This window comes from Lithobates pipiens, unplaced genomic scaffold (assembly GCF_037356315.1).
Source record: "Lithobates pipiens isolate NorthernLeopardFrog02 unplaced genomic scaffold, aLitPip1_a1.2 Scaffold_16, whole genome shotgun sequence".
NCBI lineage: Eukaryota > Metazoa > Chordata > Amphibia > Anura > Ranidae > Lithobates > Lithobates pipiens.
Window position 1 is genome coordinate 270,041,732 of NW_027507748.1, and position 18,819 is coordinate 270,060,550.

General features: G+C 43.8%; 1 protein-coding gene across 2 annotated transcripts in view; it reads right to left on the bottom strand.

The window, feature by feature from the left end:
- The window catches only part of SYNRG (synergin gamma), a 125,478-nt gene that overhangs the window by 17,783 nt on the left and 88,876 nt on the right, over window positions 1-18,819 (bottom strand). For both annotated transcript variants that reach the window (XM_077481399.1, XM_077481398.1), the window contains 4 exons: window positions 13,226-13,771; window positions 11,369-11,526; window positions 8,894-8,947; window positions 523-619 (listed from right to left, as the gene is read on the bottom strand). In XM_077481399.1, the coding sequence (XP_077337525.1) occupies window positions 523-619; window positions 8,894-8,947; window positions 11,369-11,526; window positions 13,226-13,771 (855 nt within the window). The remainder of the gene's footprint in view (window positions 1-522; window positions 620-8,893; window positions 8,948-11,368; window positions 11,527-13,225; window positions 13,772-18,819) is intronic.

Below are 18,819 nucleotides of genomic sequence, written 5' to 3' on the forward strand. Positions count from 1 at the left end.
TGGGTATCAATTTACTTGGCTCACCATTATCTTTTACAATATATAAAAAATAGGCTAACTTTACTGTTGTCTTATTTTTGAATTGAAAAAGGTATATTTTTTTCCAAAACAAATTGCGATTGCAAGACCACTGCTCAAATACAGTGTGACAAATTACTGCAACGACCGCCATTTTATTCTCTAGGGTGTCTAAAAAATATATATTATATATAAAATGTTTGGGAGTTCTAAGTAATTTTCTAGCCAAAAAAATAATTATTTTAACTTGTAAACACCAAGTCTGAAAAATAGGCTCAGTCCTTTAAGTAGTTAAAAGATAAAGAGGATGCATACTTCGTAAGTGATAAATAAGCTGAAGATGCTCAAAAACTGAAAGTTTAAAAACACTAATTCCAGACCATTAGTTTAGGGAAACAATGGAAAGTGGACGACCATACATAGAGGCATACCACAAATGCCATTGAAAATAAAAAGAATCATAGCCACATTGACAGTGGTAAGAATAAGTTATAGAATCCATACCTAATAAATATTCCATTCCGTGTGCCGATCGGATAACTTCTGTACAGACTGCTGAACTGCTAATTCCATTGAGAGCATCATTTGCATTTTTGATGACCTAAAAAACAAACCAGACACAGCGTGTTTAAATACACTTGTAGGTATCTTAATAAATCAATCTGTCACACGTATGGTGCATGTCACAGCTGGAGAATTATTTCAGGAGTCTGCTCTATTAGCGAGACCCTAAGCAGCTCATTTACTGGTAAATATAGAAGAAGAATGATTACTATTGCCATAATGAGTGTTATTTTCAGCAATAAAAGTGAGGACTAAAAACAAAGCCAGTTTTGGCAAACATCACATGCAAGCTTTAAGAGAATAGACCCTGCAGACGAGGATTCTCTGTTGGTTAAAACACAGTGTTCAGTTTGGTAAAATGTTGTTTAATTAAGTTTCATACCTGTAGGCCTTTTGGGCCTCACCACAAGCCTGGTTGAAAAATGCTCATTGTCTGTCCTGCTTTATTGCCAAGATAGGTCAGCAATTAGTTGCTTGTCCCTCCATCACAGGAGCGAGCAGCACAGGCAAAAGTCAAGCCAGGACCATTGAAATCACCCAAGGGGTAAGGCCAGCATGTGCACTCCTTCTCTAGGGCTTTGCTGATAACAGGGAGAAAACATGCAAATATGAATGGGGAACGTCAGCATTAAAGCCCTTGAAAAACCTGTGAGCAGGCTGGTTTGCATGTTCTCTATGTGCTTGCATGGGTTTCCTTAGGGTACGCTGGTTTCCACCAAAAATATGCCGTTTTATCATTTGGCTCCTGTCTGTCCAGCATGCCCTGTACCTTTAAAGAGGTTGTATACCTTCCTTTATGATATGTACTTATAGGTAAACTTAGAATAAGAGTGACTTCTTTTTGAAAAGGAGTACACCTCTTCTGGTGTGTCACCTTTGTGAAATGAACCTTTATAAGCTGACAGAACATTGGTTAAGGAATCAGACGTGAGTGGATCGTTTCCTTGAATGACAAGCTTTGCACCGCATGCCGAGTTTAATCTAAAAGCAGGTTGTGTAAACTCCTGCTTACTTACAATATACTAAATTATATTTAACACAATTATGGGACATGAGAAAACAGTTCTAAATTTCAAAAAACAAAACTTATAGGAGGTTCACACTTCAGAAGAAAACCTGGTATAATTGTAAAATGTAACATTTTTAAATTGTTACTAAACCCACAACTGTAAAATCTGTCTGTATATGTAGAATAGCATGCTTGTTATACTCACTGTGGAGCTTAAGGGGTTAATACTCTGCATTGTGTAAAAAGGCTCTTTGATCCTGTATGGACAAATCCTCCCCCTCCTGCAGGGTCTCTCTTGGCAAGGCCAGATAAGACACAGTGAGGGTAATCCTGCTGTATATACTCAGTTTGGTCTATTGCTGGAGAGACCATTTCCTTGTTGATCAGAGCTAGCCAGGTCACATGATATTGACACCACACATGTGGGTGTGTATACAGATCCTAAATGACAGACCAGCCCTTCCCTCTTCCTCCATGTCCAGTAAGATCCCTTTCACACTAGTACCACTCTGCGTTAGCGGTAAAGTGCTGCTAGTTTTAGTGGCGCTTAACCCTTGATTTAGCAGCATTTTTTAGGCCACTAGCGGGGTGCTTTTAACCCCCGCTAGCGGCTGAAGAAAGGGTTAAATGTGCCCGGAAAGTGCCGCTGCCTAAGCACTTTGCAGGCACTTCAGCAGTAGTGCCCATTCATTTCAATGGGCAGGGGTGGTCGAGGAGCGGTGTATACACTGCTCCTATATCGCTCCAGAGATGCTGGTTGCAGGACTTTTTGAAACATTCTGCAAGCGCCCCACTCCAGTGTGAAAGCACTTGGGCTTTCACACTGGGGCTGCACGGGAGGCGTCAGGCACTTTACAAGCGCTATTTTTAGCCCTTTAGCACCTGAAAAACACCTCCAGTGTGAAAGGGGTCTAACTAAAAAAAGAATACAGTGGGTGGGAGGTCATATCTTGATTGATGGCTAATCCGCCTCCCATAACAGCATGGGGACACAGGCTGTAGTGGAAATCTCCTTCTACCTGAACACTCAGCACTTGGGCAAACACTGCAATTTATCACATGAACGTGGTATACAGATCAGCCTAAAAAGTATACAGTGGGAGTATTTTAATGTAAAAAGACTTTTAAGCTGTGGGCACGGAGGGGTAGGAGGAGGGATGATAAACTGTTTTCATATTACTGAGTTTAGTAATGCTTTAAGTTTATCTAAAAGCCTTCGTACATATGCCATACGCCATGCGCCGCAATTACTCCCGCCAACTTCAAGGTCACTAAACACAGTAGTGATGTAGGGAGTAGTGGGAAGGCCCACATAATGTGAAGTGTCAGTTTGCGAAGAATCTTCACAAATAAAGCAGTAATAAGTAGTGCGGGTAGCATCCCAGATGAATACTACATTTCATTACTGGGGCAGTAGCATCGCTAGAGGATGGCTATTGGGGCTACAGTCCCGAGTCTGGGGCCCATAGCCCCAAGTCTCTTGTCCCAGTCCAGAATGCAGGGGTCAGGACAGACTGAGCTGTGGTAGTGCTGGCTCTGGCTCCGCCCCCCTCCACCTGACTCTACTCTTGATCACTGGTTGCTAGAGCCACCTAGCGTCTAGAAACCTGTGAGGTTACAGCTGCAACTCCCTTCCTGCTCACTGTGCCCAGCATTCAAACCAGAGGAGGATTCAACTAAGTTTCAGTTCAGTCTAGATAACCCACAGGAAAGCAGATCTGTGTGAAAGCAGCCTAAAAACCTTTTTTTTTTTTTTTTTTTAGAAGTGCTATAACGCCCATTGTAAAAGTGCAGGTATGTGATGGTTAATACACTGACATTTTCCTCTTCCAGCTTCTGCTGGCATCGCCTTCATGCTGCTAGAAAGGTCCCAGGCAAAGTGCACTTGGTATCAGCCCCCCGGGACAGGAGCCGACACTACAGAGGAAACATTGGCTTATGTGGCTCCATGCACTCTGATGCTCTGTGGGTCAGCAACCTGTTGATCGTGATCTGGGCTTGCGAACCTGCCCTCCCAGAGCTTGAGCTTTCCTGATTTGTGGTCGCAGGTCACATGTTGAACACCCTTGTAGGCAGAAAACATACACATTATATATATATATATATATATATATATATATATATATATATCCAAAACTGATTTAGAGGCACTCACGGGTCTTGCAGAGGAGGAAGACCGAAAACAGCAGTGTTTTTTATTTTCAACACTTTGATGAAGCTCAGTCCATTTTTCTCAAGATGGACTGAGCTTCATTAAATCGTTGGCAATAAAAACACTGCTGTTTTCAGTCTTCCTCCTCTGCAAGACCTGCAAGTGCTTCTAAACCAGTTTTGGATTTATATGGATGTCTTTGTGGGTGAGCACCTGGGCATTTACTACAAGCATACATTGCTGTGGACCCCTTTGGAACTGTTTATATATACTTCTTTTTTTTTTTTTATTGAAAAAAGCCAACTTTATTGAAGTACGAATGCTTGGTACATAAATCGACGGAGGCCAACATGGCCAAAACAATAGCACATATATAGACACATTACAGTAACCGTGTAGCATAAAGCAAACTACCCACAAGAGGTAGAGCCATCACATAGTATATATGTATGTATAAAAAGAGACAAAGGAAAGGGGGAGAGACGGAGAGGGAGGGAAGAGGAGAAAAAAAGAAAAAAAAGGGGAGGGAAAGGGGAAGATGAAGGGTGAGTATATCAAGTACACGTTTCACCATCTGCCAACCATCTACCCCAGACCTTTTCGTATTTAGGTGAACACCCCCTATGCACATAAATCAGCTTCTTATATGGAAGAGTATCATTTACCTCAGGGGTTGACAAATTGGCTTGGAATCTAGGAGCCAGCTAAAAAATGTTAGGAGCCAGGTCCGTGACGGCGATCTGGACCTGTCCCTGGCCTGACATGGAGATGAGTGAGGGGAAGGTAGCCCCCAGCCCCCCACCTGTCTCCAAGTCATTGCCCATAGCTCTTAGAGGGACATTTTATTTGTTTTATTTTTTTCAAATGACAAATTTTTTTTAAATTGCATTCTAGTGTAAATATGAGATGTGAGGTCTCTCTGACCCCAGATCTCATATATAAGAGGACCTGTCATGCTTTTTTCTATTACAAGGGATTTTTACATTCCTTGTAATAGGAATAAAAGTGACACATTTTTTTTTAAAAGAACAGTGAAAAAAATAAAAATAAAAGTTAAAATAAAAAAAAAATATTTTTTTTAAATGCGCCCTGTCTCGCCAAGCTTGCGTGCAGAAGCGAACGCATATATGAAAGCGGTGTTCAAACCACACATGTGAGGTATCGCTACGATCGGTAGAGTAAGAGCAATAATTCTAGCCCCAGACCTCCTCTGTAACTCAAAACGTGCAACCTGTAGAATTTTTTAAACGTCGCCTATGGAGATTTTAAAGGGTAAAAGTTTGTCGCCATTCCATGAGCGGGCGCAATTTTGAAGCGTGACATGTTGGGTATCGATTTACTCGGCGTAACATTATCTTTCAATGTATAAAAGAAAATTGGGCTAACTTTACTGTTGTCTTATTTTTTTTTTTATTAAATAAATTATTTTTCCCCAAAAAAAGTGCGCTTGTAAGTCCGCTGTGCAAATACGGTGTGACAGACAGTATTGCAAAGACCACCATTTTACTCTCTAGGGTGTTAGAATAAATAAAAAAAATAAAAAATTATATTATATATATATATTTTTTTTTTTTTTGTTTTTTTTTTGTTTAGGGGTTCTAAGTAAAGGGGTAAAGGGAAGGAGAAAGACTGGCAGGCAGGGCAGGCAGGGCAGGCAATTCCATTAGCATTGTTGGTTGTAATTCCAACGGCCACCACAAGAGGGCGCCAGATTCCAGAAGGAACCATAGGATCACAGAAGGCCTCAAAGCCGGGGGCTCAATTAATGGCCGCCTGCCGCACGGCCCGACGCGATCGCGCCGGGGGGGGTCCACGGAGACAGGATACCCCCAGCTATGCTGCCCAGGCGCCAGGTCGCTGATTCTAGTCGCAAATGCGACCTGGCGCCCGGGTTTTGTCGAGCACTGATTTACCTCTTTTTTCCAACACTGGATTGTGGGGGGCAGGGCCTGCATCCACCTTCTAGCCACCGCTTTCCTTGCCAGGAATAGGGTCTCATGCAAAAAGGTGCGAAGAGATTTATCAGCTTCTAAGCTAGGCATCAGACCGAGCAGGCACATTTTGGGGTCTAGGGTAGCAGGTGAACCCATCTGGTCGTGCAGGAATCGTATCACTTGCATCCAGTATGCCTGAATAGTTGGACAGGTCCATAGAAGGTGATAAAGGGAGCCCGGGGTATAACCACATTGACGGCATCCCGGATTGTACATGGGCTTGAAACGTGCTATCTTCTGAGGAGTTAGATATGTCCTGTGTATGATATACAGTTGCATGAGGCGATCTGACAGCCGGGGGATACATATTTCACATCCCCCAGAATGTCATCCCAATCCTCATCCGCAATAAGCCCAATGTCCACCTCCCATCTGGTCTTAGCAGCATAGGCCAAGGCCATGACACCAGGGAGACGGATAGCGGAGTACAAGGTGGAGATTAATTTAGCTGGCTCAGTACCCGTAACTGTATCTACTATAGAGGGGACTGCCAAGGATGGGTTAGAGCTAATAAATTGGGTTTGTATGGCATGGCGGAGCTGCAGGTATCTAAAAAGGAGACAGTTAGGGAGGGAGAATTCATCCTTGAGCATTTGAAACGTTTTTATTCCCATATTAGTCATGACCTGATAAATATATAAGATCCCGTGGCGTATCCAAACTGCAGGATCTGGAATGGACAGCAGTTCAGGTAGGTGCATGTTGAACCAGAGAGGCGCGTGGGAGTGGACCCGTGGGATCCCAAGTTTTTTCAGTGCCACCCCCCATACACCCTCCGGTGATGTGTCAGCATGTCTGTGTTATGGCGGGGGGAGCAACCCGTCAAGGGGGCCCTGAGGACTGCCTGAAGGGGGGAGTGGGCTGGATTGTCAGGATGCCCACAGATTAGTGCCTGATATCATAGTAGTTCGCTTTTATCAAAATAATAAAAAGGGGATAATTGTGAGGCAAGGTAGTACTCCTGAAAGTCTGGAAGAGCAGCTCCTCCCAGCATTGCCGGGTTTTTCAGGAGATTCCAGGATAATTTATGTCTACTGTGCCCCCATATAAATGAGTTAAGAATAGACTCAATCGTTTTGAAATTTTTTTGTGGTATATATAGGGGGGCATGCCATACGAGATAGAGTATCTTTGGTAAAAGTATCATTTTAACCAAATTAATGTGTCCCATAACCCCCACTGGTAGTCTGGCCCAATTCTGTGTCTTAGTCTTGATCAGGGTACATAGGGGTTCAATGTTAAGGAGTGTGTAGTCTGTGAGCGATCTGGTCACCAGTACCCCAAGGTACTTAATCGAGGAGACCCTTGGGAGACTCAGAGGTGGAGACGTGAACGGAGGGGGGAAATGGTCAATGGGAAGGATCTGAGATTTGGACCAGTTAATACGCAAACCCGAATGGCCACCGATACATTCTATAGAACGAAGGGCAGCGCACAGGGAAGGACCCGAGTCTGCCAGGTACAGAAGGGTATCATCGGCATACATCCCGATCTTCTCTTCCAGGTTACCAATCTTAAGGCCGTGGATATTAGCATCTGCCCGAATCATGATGGCCAACGGCTCCACCGCCAGTGCATACATCATAGGGGAAAGAGGACAGCCCTGTCGGGTCCCCCTCTCAAGGGGAAATTGGTCCGATAACCAACCATTCACAAACACCCTGGCCTTGGGGGATTGGTATAGGAGTTGAACCCAACGAATAAAATTGGGGCCAAATCCAAATCTCGAAAGGCACTCGCATAAGTAGTTCCAATCCACAGAGTCGAAGGCCTTAGCGGCATCCAGAGTCACCACGACCCTCGACCCGATGTCATGGTGGGATCCCTGAATATTCATAAATAGACGACGAATGTTCATTGCTGTATTTTTCCCTGGCATAAAGCCTGTCTTATCTGGGTGGACTAGGGACAGAATGACCTGGTTAAGGCGGGAGGCTAGGATCTTAGCTAATATCTTAATATCAACTTGGAGCAGGGAGAGAGGTCCATACGATTCTGGGTATTTAGGGTCCTTGCCAGGCTTGGTGATTACTACAATTTGGGCCTCTTTCATAGAGGGGGGTAGGGTACCTGTATCAAACATAAATTTGTATAAGTCATAAAGTTTAGGGATAAGGATTTCAGAGTAAGTGGCGTAGAATTCAAGTGGTAAGCCGTCTAATCCTGGGGCCTTGGACGCTGCCAGGCAGGAGATAGCCACAGAGATATCTTCTATAGTAATAGGGGCTTCTAACAGTTCAAACTGTTCATCAGCCAGTCTGGGAAATGCAACTCCCGCCAGGTAGTCCCTGGTGTCTTGGGGAGAGTGGGTGACCCGGGAGGTGTAAAGGGCACGGTAGAACTTCCCAAATTCCTCCGCCACTAGTTGCCGATCGGTGATATCGTTCCCCCACGGATCTAACAACGACACTACCACAGGGGGACGCGCATCCAGATAGGCCAGGTATGCAAGTAGTTTGCCAGATCGTTCACCGTACTCAAACACCCTGTCTACAAAAGAAGATGCGCTGCTTAGCTTTCTCAATGTGCAACTGGGAAACCTGTCGCGTCTGTACCCTAAGATTATTGGCTGTGCTGGGCGAAGGGTCCCGATGGAACGCCTCCTCCAGCACCTGTAGATGTTCTGCAGCCTGTTGCAGAATAAGTTTAGATGACCTTTTGACTCTATTGATGCGCGTGGAAAGGAGGGAGCGGGCATGCAGTTTAAACATCTCCCAGACCATGTCATAAGCAGCTGAGAGCCCGTTAGCCGTGAAGTAATATTGTAGTTCAGTGGGGATGTCTTCCTGGTCCCTTAGGGCTGTCAGCCAAAAGGGGTTGAGCCGCCAAGGAGGAGCAGGTGAGACGCTCACGAGCTGGAGCGCAATCCAGTATGGAGTGTGATCCGAAAGTATTCTCGGAGCAAAGCCCACATCCCCTAGTTTCGGTGTTAGGGACAGTTTATATATCCTTCTACATATTTTATATACTGTACACATGCATGCATAGACACCAAGACAATTATGTTTGTTTGTTTAGCGATCACCTGTTTATGTTTTTTGTGGTGTAAAAGCAGTTGTTCAACTGGCTGCTGTGAACAAGTGCTTTTCTGGTCCTTTTTTTATTTATTTATCAGCCCCATATATATATATAAAAGACATAATAAACTCTCCTTACCTGCAGAGCACTTTCCAAACAACGCTGCCATTCATATGCATACCTTTCACTCTCCTAAAAGTAAAGTACCAGAATTATTAGGTAGTCATCAGAGATAGAATACGCAATAAGGTCAAATGCCAAATATCATGAATTTCCATCTGAAGTCTTATATGTTAACATTACGATTTTCAACTCTATATAATTATAATTCCCACTTTGGACTCTTTGGACTCTTTCCCACTTTGGTATAAAAAAAATGATGTGCAAAAGTGATGTATAATGTAAAATACAGCCCTGAGGATGCACACTAACCCTACGTTAACCTCAATGTTAGAAGCAAGCTTTAAAGTCTTTATTTGGATAGAGTACAGAAGAGTTATAATGTCTCCCATTTTTATTTTGCCATCTGTGTGCTGTTGGGAAGATTTTGCTTTTTGTCCAATAGCTAAAAAAGTGAGAGGAAATCCTTCTAAAATGAAAGAATCCCCCGGCTGTCACCAGAACTTGTTTCTCCATTCAAAGAATTCCCACCTATTCCTATTCTGGTGACAATTCAAAACTAGGCATTTTCTTTTACTTTACTTCTTGGTGAGAAAGGTAAATCAGACGGTGTGTCCTAATCCCTCTCCACTCTATTGAAAACTAAAATAAAATTGTATCTTTAGTTATAATTTAACTAGTTCAGCTCTTTGGATGTATTACATACAGTATGTCCAAAAAGTGAAGAGTAAAGCACAAGCTGGCACGGACTGTAAAAAAAATGTTATATGGCTGTATAGCTGCCTATCCTTTTCAAGGTGTGGACAGCTTGGCTTCCTTCCTTGATCTCCTCTGCCTGGAAAGAAACCCTAAATGGTTACATGCTTTGGAGTGCAGGAGAGACATATGGGTATTAGACCCCCCAATATTTCTATGAATTGGGCAGCAGAGATAAAGACAGCGCTATCTGGAACTCAATGAGGGTGTGGAGCCTCCAGTCAAAGAGTGCCGAGTTGCTGTAAAGGCTAAACAGTTTATTGTTCAGGTTGGCTCTCAGTGTCCAAAATCACACACCATAGGTGTGTTGTATGGTAACGGCGGATCATTTCAATCCTTCTGTCCAAATTCATCCATCTACACTGGCCTGGTATCGCAAGTATTGTAAACTATTTCCAATAAACTGTTTAGCCTTTAAATCGGCTCGGCATTGTTTGACTGGAGGCTTCACAGCTTCATTGTGTTCTGGCTAGCAATGTCTATCTCTCCTTCCCAATTCAGTCACTTCATGTGTTTTTATGATGGCTGCATCGGATTGGCTCTGGGGGCAGTGGACTGCGAGTTCTCCCATAGGGCCAGTGCCTGGAACATTGTGTTTTAATATCTCCACGAAGAGTGCCTGTCACCTGCCCAATGTGATCACATGGAGGTTTGTTAGCCCTTTGTGATAGCAAAAAAAAAAAAAAAAGTACTCAACAACTGTCCTCCACAAACCAGTACATGCAAACACATGGACATGGTGTGCAAGTGTATGTAAACCGCGATTGCACCACACGTGAAGTATCACCACAAATGTCCAATAATTCTTGCACCAGAGCTTGCAGTTAATTCTAAACTATTATTCTGTAAATTCTTTTAAAAAGAGTCACCTATGAAAATATTTCAGTACCATAGTTTTTGTGATATCATGGGTGAAAGTAATTGTAAGTCTTGGTATGTTTGGTATCTATTTACTCAAAGCAACCTCATTTTTTATATTTTACCAAAACATAGGTATAACATTGTGCGTGTCTGCACTAAAATGCATTTTATTTTTTTTTTGTTCCTGGGAGTTTTAAGGATTTTAAAGCCAAAAATACAGATTCTTACATGCGTGCGAAAAAAATAAATAAATAAAATAAAAAGGAAAAAAATTGATCTAGTGCAGAACTGGTTAATACAAAGCTGGTATAGTACTATATGAAGTGCAGCAGAGTTTTATTTTCTATACAGTTCAGCTATATTACACTGGTCATCATAGCATACATTAGAAATGTGCACCAACATGGTATATAGGTTTCAAATTCAAAATGTGTGGGAACTAAAATATTATAACATGGGTTCCCAAAGATGCACAAAATGTAAAAACGTTTCTCAACCTTTTCAACACAGAGGAACCCTTGAAATAATGTTCTGGTCTCAGGGAACGCCTGCTAAAAATTACTATATCTACAACTCATGATATGTTAGTGTGATGGTCATTGGGAAGAATGTTCCTTACACTTGTGGTCACTGGGAAAAATTCCCCCTTACAGATAGCGAAAAGGATCAATGGTATCAGTGGGAACTTATCTAAGAAGCAGAAATTCCTTACTGCTCAAGTAACCCCTAGAAACCTTTGGAGGAACCCTAGGGTCCCATGGAACCTTGTTTGAGAAACCCTGCTTTAGATCCATATAACAACCTGCAAAATGAGTACTGGTGATCAATCCCAAAGATGCATACCATTTTACTGCATCAGTCAACATATAACCTTACCTCAACTTCACCTGTGAGATCTTTGTACTTGTCTCTAATCACAGGTAAGGCGGGCTTCTCCGTAACAGTGTGAGACCTGTCTCTGAATGCTGGCTCTACAGCAGGTGGAGTTTTAGAGATTTCTTTATCCCCAAGGCTAAGGCTTCTCTTATGGGATCCTGTGGAAACACAATTTTCAGGAATCATGTCATGAATGAATGAAAGTGTCTACAACACTAAGGAAGGAAAGATGATCCCACCACTGGTAACCCCCAGAGATATAGGATGCCAGAAGAAAACTACACTTTTCTGACGAAGGACTTCTAAAATTATAGTTACAGGTTTTGTCCCTCCCCCACACCGTGGCTGGACAGTAAAAGGAAAAGCAGCAGACTGATGAGCTCATCTTTCTGCCAACTCCTCCTGCCAGAATATACTTTTAACAATCCATCAGTAGGTTAATTATTTGTGCCTTTTATATTTGCCTAGAGTTCAGTTTTAATATTCAAAACTCCAAATCAAGAGGAGAGCCAGGAAAGATTGAAGACAAGACAATGGAATGCTCTACCATAATGATACAATATTACTTTTGCAAAGACTGACAGTATTAAAAGAGTAGAAAAAAAGGCCCTTGTGAAGTGTTCACCGTAACATCAAGTCTATACAAATATCTCATATTCAAACTATATGTACAATGAACTGAATTTAAAATGTTCCCACTGGGGGAATCTTGGGTGATATGACTTCCGGCACAGTGGCACTTCCTTACTAGAACTACCTTTTTACATCTACCTTCTGTAGGCATGGGTTTTAGATGATTATTAGATCAATTCATTGCTTATAAAGGTGGTCTTTACTGAAATGACATATGAACTGGGGCCGTGTCCAGGTGGTGAATGGTGAAATAAAGAATAATCCTCAATGTGCTCCAGTGTACAGTACTGAAAATCTTACTGTAAATTCATGCTTAATATTTTAAAATGGGTCTAAATTAAAGTGGACTGTGGTGAAGTACAGTGGGACATCCTGTTGGTTTTTTATAGCTGTGACTCGGGTGTGGCAATTGCCTACAGGGGGTAGTAATGTCACCCAGATCAGCAGAGATATGGATTCTTGTAAGTAGGTATGCAGAGTGTGTGTTCTGTTGATGAAATATGAACACAGGAAAAAGTTTGTATATGGACAAACCACACTTCAAATCGTGGGGTTGATTTACTAAAACTGGAAGATGCAAAATCTTGCACAGCTCTGCACAGAAACCAATCAGTCCGGTTTATTTATAGTTTTTGTCAAAGCTTAAAGTGACACTAAAGGTGTTTTTTTTTTATAAAATAACAAACATGTCATACTTACCTCCACTATGCAGCTCGTTTTGCACAGAGTGGACCCGATCCTTGACTTCTGGGGTCCTTCGGCAGCTCCTCCCCACAGCAGATAACCCCCTGGGAGAAGCGCTCTCCTGGGGGGTTACCATGTGGGTGCGCTCCAGTCCAGCATTCGGCGTATATAGAGGCCAAATGCAGGAGCCAATGGCTGCGCTGCTATCAATTTATCCAATCAACAGCCAAGAATCATAGGCAGAGAGGCAGTCCCGTGGGTCAAGTTCGAGGGGTCAGGCAAGTAAAACGGGCTGGGGGCCGGTCACTGACCGGTGTTTTTTCACCTTAATGCATAAGATGCATCAAGGTGAAAAAAACAACACAAACCTTTACAAACCCTGTTATTAAACAAGCTGAAGTTAGAAGCTGATTGGCCCAAGTTGCACCAAATATTGTACTCTCCATGTGTAGTAAAATCAACTCCAGTGTGTCATATGAGATATGTGATTTTTTTTTCCAGCAAGGTGCGCCAAGATCGCAAATACAAAGACAGGCTTACCTTGAGCACAAAGATCTAATGTTTCAAGTTCTGTCTTAATCATTTCTTCACTTGATTTCATTTTTCCTTGAGCATTGGCCAAAAGAAAGTCAAATTTACTGATTTTGGGCTTCTCACTTTGAAATTCACCAAAATCATCTATATTCTTTAGTTCTGAAGCGACACTAGAGGAAGGCAGGTCATGGCTTTCTTCACTGTTCCCCAAAGCAAGAGAAGAAATATCTTCAAGGCCACCTGAGAACATGCCACTTGTTTTTTCAACATGTCCTTTAGTGCTTGCACCAAATGTCGAGTTGTCCTCCGGAGCATAGATGTTACTGGAGAAGGTCGTTATTTTTGATACAGTGGTCATAGTAAGGTTTTCAGTACTTCCAAATGATGTTTCCTTCTTGGAGAACATGGATGTTGAAGAGCCAGCAGCGTAGTCGGTGCTGAAAAAAAAGTCTGCCTGTTTTTTGTCCGTGTGTGCGTTGTCCTTCTCTGACCAGTCAGATATTGTCAAACTGCTTAGTAGGGAGGAATTGTCATTCGTGCCTTTAAAATCATCTACATGCAAAATGAAAAAGAACAACCCATATGTAGGAATCTGGAAACATTGTAAAAACCACCACCATGCAAAAACAGATTTAATCACAGCAGTATGAATCCCTCACACAGTTATCAAATGTTATACAAGTCATGTTATTAAAATGTTCCTTTCCATGCTGCAGCCATTCTTTCCTTCAACTGCCAAAGCAAAACTAAATCCGCTTGTAGTATCCTCTAGTTGGCCAATTACCTCTCTTCCAGAACTGTGCCGAACGCCTGACTTAAAATTAAGTGCAGCTCCTTGAAATATGGAAAATCATTAGATAAGCGTACTGTTTACGCTTCCAGCGCTGTAAAATTATTTACTAAAGTCAAACCTTTATTGTGCCTTTTTGTGTTTTAATTGAATTGCATTACTGAGACCTGACATTCCCTGACTTCATAGATACGGCATGTCAATTTCCATTCCACCGCTCAATGAGACTGCTTTAATATCCAGAAGGACAGCCTTTGATGGAGCTTGGCCAAGAGGTAAGAAAAAGTCATGCCCCAGGAACGAAGTGAAAATTAAGCAAAGGGACACAGAAGGTGTTTCTCTGTCTAATAAAAAGTAAAAACAGGTTTCTTGTTCTGTCTGCTCTAAGGCTAGAGCTTTACTTCCGAAGGTTTAAAATAGACTACATGTTCAGTAGCACTGATGGTGGTGGCATTGGTTGGCACTAGCAGGTGGCACTGATTGGTGGCGGCACTGACAGGTTTCACACAGAGCACTCTGTTACTGAAATGTAACAGAGGAGCTCTCAGAATTTAGCTTAATGTCGGAATGGGCGGGACCCGGCCAGGGTGTGAAACTTACAAGTAACAGAGAGGCGGATCTGTCAGATTTGAGCTTGATGTCGGGGTGGGCGGGACTCAGCAGCTATCAAACACCAGCCAACGATTGGGCTGCTTAAGGGGCAGGGCCACATACACAAAGCGGCCCGCCCAGATCCCATTGGCTGGTGTTTGATAGCTGCCGGGTCCCGCCCACTCCGGCCGGGTCCTGTCCACCCCAACATCAAGCTGAAATCTGACAGATCCTCCTCTCTCCATTGCTTGTCAGTTTCACACACTTGAGTGTGGAGGAGGGAGGACGACGGCAGTCAGTGTTAATGCTGCTGCATGCCTGGCGCATCGATAGTGAGTGGGCTGGTGGCAGCTTAGGCGCCAGGTTGCGATTTCTGGTCGCATTGGCGACCTGGCGCCTGGGGTTTGTCGAGCCCTGTTCTAACACCTATGCTAACTAACCCATATAAAAAAGATGTATATACTAAACTATTTTCTGCGCGCTCTGGTCTGGTCATGTGATCTGGCTCCCCCCGGTCAGCCAGTGGAGGCTGCAGGGGAAAGGAGGAAGCGCCAATAGAAGGCTCGTAGGAGCCTATAGAGGACATCACTGTTCCAGGCCTAACCAGTCATCGTTGAGCACTTTCTCCTCTCCTCACCCCTGCAGCTGCCACTGACTGACAAAGGGGAGATCAAGACCGGAGTGGGATGCAAAAAGCCAAGTATACAGATCTTTCTTACATGGGTTAGTCAGAATAGGTGTTAGAACGGGAGAAAAAAAATTGCGTAATATTGAACTGACAATATATGTATAGCAAATAAAACAAATTTCCAATGTTTAAAGTGATACTAAACCTTAACATGTTCTTTACCTTAATTAATTGCTTACAGTAAGGTAAAAAAAAAAGGTTTTCAGTTTTCCTGAGCTCCCCTTTCCCTGCGTGAAGGGGAAGAGAGGGGAGAAGAGATCAATGCTGTGCATAGCTGCATCTATTCTCCCCTCTCTTCCTCTTCACTCAGCATTAGAGCAGGAGACATTGGCTCTTCTGTCAATCAAATGCAGTAAAGAGGAGGTGGAGGCAGGCCTAAGCCATGCTGTGTAATTCTATGGAGCATGGCTCCAAAGACACACAGGTCAGAAACTAGCATGCACCGTGTGTCCCCATAGCAAACGGCTTGCCATGGAGACACACAAACAAGAGGAGCCAAGATCACCACTGGGGACCCAAGAAGAGGAGGATCAGGGCGCTCTGTGCAATACCACTGCACAGAGCTGGTAAAGAACATATTTGTTTTTATAATAATAAAAAAAAAAAATCAGAATTTAATAACACTTTATTAGATCCTCATTCTACTGCCTAGTAACCGTAGAAAAGGAAATCTCTCCAATAGGAACGCAAGCAGTAACAAAGAACCACTGGTACAGAAGAAAAAGGTAAGGAAAAAGGTAAGCACATTTAGACCCCTTTCAGATGGGGCAGACTCCGTCCAAGTGGATCCACCTGCTCAACCCAGCAGGATCTCTGATGAGCAGACAGATGACAGGTCCGATATGCAGAGCGGACACAGTCCGATGTTTTTTATGGGGCGGTCGGATGGAAACTGGCTACCTGTCTGTTTACACCCTACTGCCATCCATACCGATCTGCCAGACAAATGGAGAACAGATCCTCATCCGTCTGCTTTTAGCAGACTGGATGCCGATAGAGTAATGGATGGTCTAATCAGTCCATCAGTCTGGGTTCACACTGCAGCGGTTACGGGAACCGGATGTGATTCGCACCGCACTGCAGTGCAAATCACATCCGATCTCTGTGCGATGCGAGTTCAGCCATACAGATAGTATGGCTGAATTCGCATCGCACCCCGCCCAAACTCGCACAGGACCCTTTTTTTGGTCCGCAGCAGAATCGGATCGCATGGGTGTTCACACCATGCGATCCGATTCCTGTCCGAGTTTGCAGATCGCACTGCGATATGTGAACTGATCTGGGGGTGTCATTAACGTTTCACTGACACTCCCAGCAGTTCGCATAGGGCAGTGTGAACTGCCGCCGGAGCTATGCGATGCGGGAACCCGCCGCGGATTCGCGGTGTTCCCGCATCGCTGCAATGTGAACCTAGCCTCAGTGTGAAAGGGGCCTTATGAGGATTTAATTTTTGTTGTTTGACCCTTCCTGTCTTAATGCCCTCCGTTCCACTTATTTCTTGGTCTAGTGTCAAAAATAAAAAGTGAAGCACCCTTGTGGAGTTTGAGGAGTACAAACCTGCTCAAAGTTCTAGACCTTCCTCTACTCTATTAACAATTTTTAGATGGCAACAAATGGAACAATTTTCACCTTATCCATCCAATATACCACTGAATTGGGGCAATGGATAATCAAAATTGTAGCCACATTAAAAAATGCAAACAATTGCTAGGCAGTAGCCCAATGAAAAAAAAATGTCATAATATTTTAATCATGTTATTTGCTGCCTTATTTGTTGTATATTATCATTTATGTGCATATGGTCACCTGGAAATAATTCTAATATATTTTGGATTTGATGAAAATTCATTCCATCTATTGAAAAAGTAATGCCACGTACACACGACCAGACTTTGACAGCAAAGGTCCGACAGAGTGAATCCGTCAGACAATTCGATCGTGTGTGGGCTCCATCGGACCATTGCTGTCCAAAAATCTGACGGACTTTAGAAATAGAACAATTTTTTTCGCCAGAGCTCCGCCGGACCCAGTTCATATCGAGAAATCCGCTCGTGTGTATGCTAGTCCGACAGATGAAAACCGACGCGAGGGCAGCTATTGGCTACTGGCTATGAACTTCCTTATTCTAGTTCGGTTGTACGTCATCACGTTCAAATTCGTCGGACTTTGGTGTGATTGTGTGTGGCCAAGTCCGTTCATTCAGAAAGTCTGTCGGAACTCCGCCGAAAGTCCGTTGGACCTAGTCCGTCGAAAAGTCTGCTCGTGTGTACGCGGCATAATAGAGTAAATTATTATTATTATTATTGTTTTATAGAAACAACGCCATATATACAGTGGGGGGGGGGGGGGGGGAGTATTTGATCCCCTGCTGATTTATTACCTTTTCCCACTGAAAAAGAAATACTCAGTCTATAAATTTTAATGGTAGGTTTATTTTAACAGTGAGACAGAATAACAAAAATATCTAGGGAAACGCACTACAAAAAAAGTAATTTATTCGAATTTTAAGGAGTGAAATAAGTTATTTGATCCCCTATCACAGGGCTCGACAAATCCCAGGCGCCAGGTCGCCTGGGTTTTTGTCACTGACAGGTGCCTCTGTTACTCTGTGTCTGGTGCCTCCAGACGCAGAGCACTGTCTGGTAGTCGGGATGGAGCAGTTAGAGAACGGCTCAGCAGCCTCTGACATCCTCCTCCTTCTCCACACACTGTTGGCAGAGCAGCGCCATAGTGTGTGAAACTGTGTGTGGAGAGGAGCTGTCAAAATTGAGGCTGAATGTCGGGGTGGGCGGGACCCAGCTTTCCAACATCAGCCAATGGGATGGGATGTGGGCGGGCCGATATGTGTATGTGGTCCCTCCCCTTTCTTAAGCAGCCCAATCATTGGCTGACTAGCTGCCGGGTCCCGCCCACCCCTGGCCCCGCCTACCTCTGACCACGCTGAATGTGTCAGCTCCTCTCTCTCCATACAGTTTCACACAGTGCAGCACTGCAGGGAGCATTCAGTTTCAGTGTTACACTATCGGCTGTGAAACCTGCCAGTGCTACCTGCCAGTGCCACCTGCCAATACCAGTTAGTGCCACATGCCAGTGCAATACAGTGCCACCTGCCAATGCCAGTTAGTGCCACCTGCCAGTGCCAACCAGTGAAATCCAGTGCCCCTTGCCAATCAGTGCCAACCTGTGCCACGTGTAAACCATTGCCACCTGCCAGTGCAATCCAGTGCCACTTGCCAATGCCAGTTAGTGCCATCTGCCAGTGCCACCTGCCAGTTGGTGCTACCTGCCAGTGCCAATCAGTGCCATCCAGTGCCACCTGCCAGTGTAATCCAGTGCCCCCTGCCAATGCCAGTTAGTGGCACCTGCCAATGCCATCTGTCAGTGCCACGTGCCATCCAGTGCCACCTGCCAGTTATTGCCACCTGCCAATGCCAGTTAGTGCCACATGCTAATGCCATCTGCCAGTGCCACCTACCAGTGCCAAGCAGTGCTACCTGCCAGTGCAAATCCAGTGCCACCTGCCAATGCCAG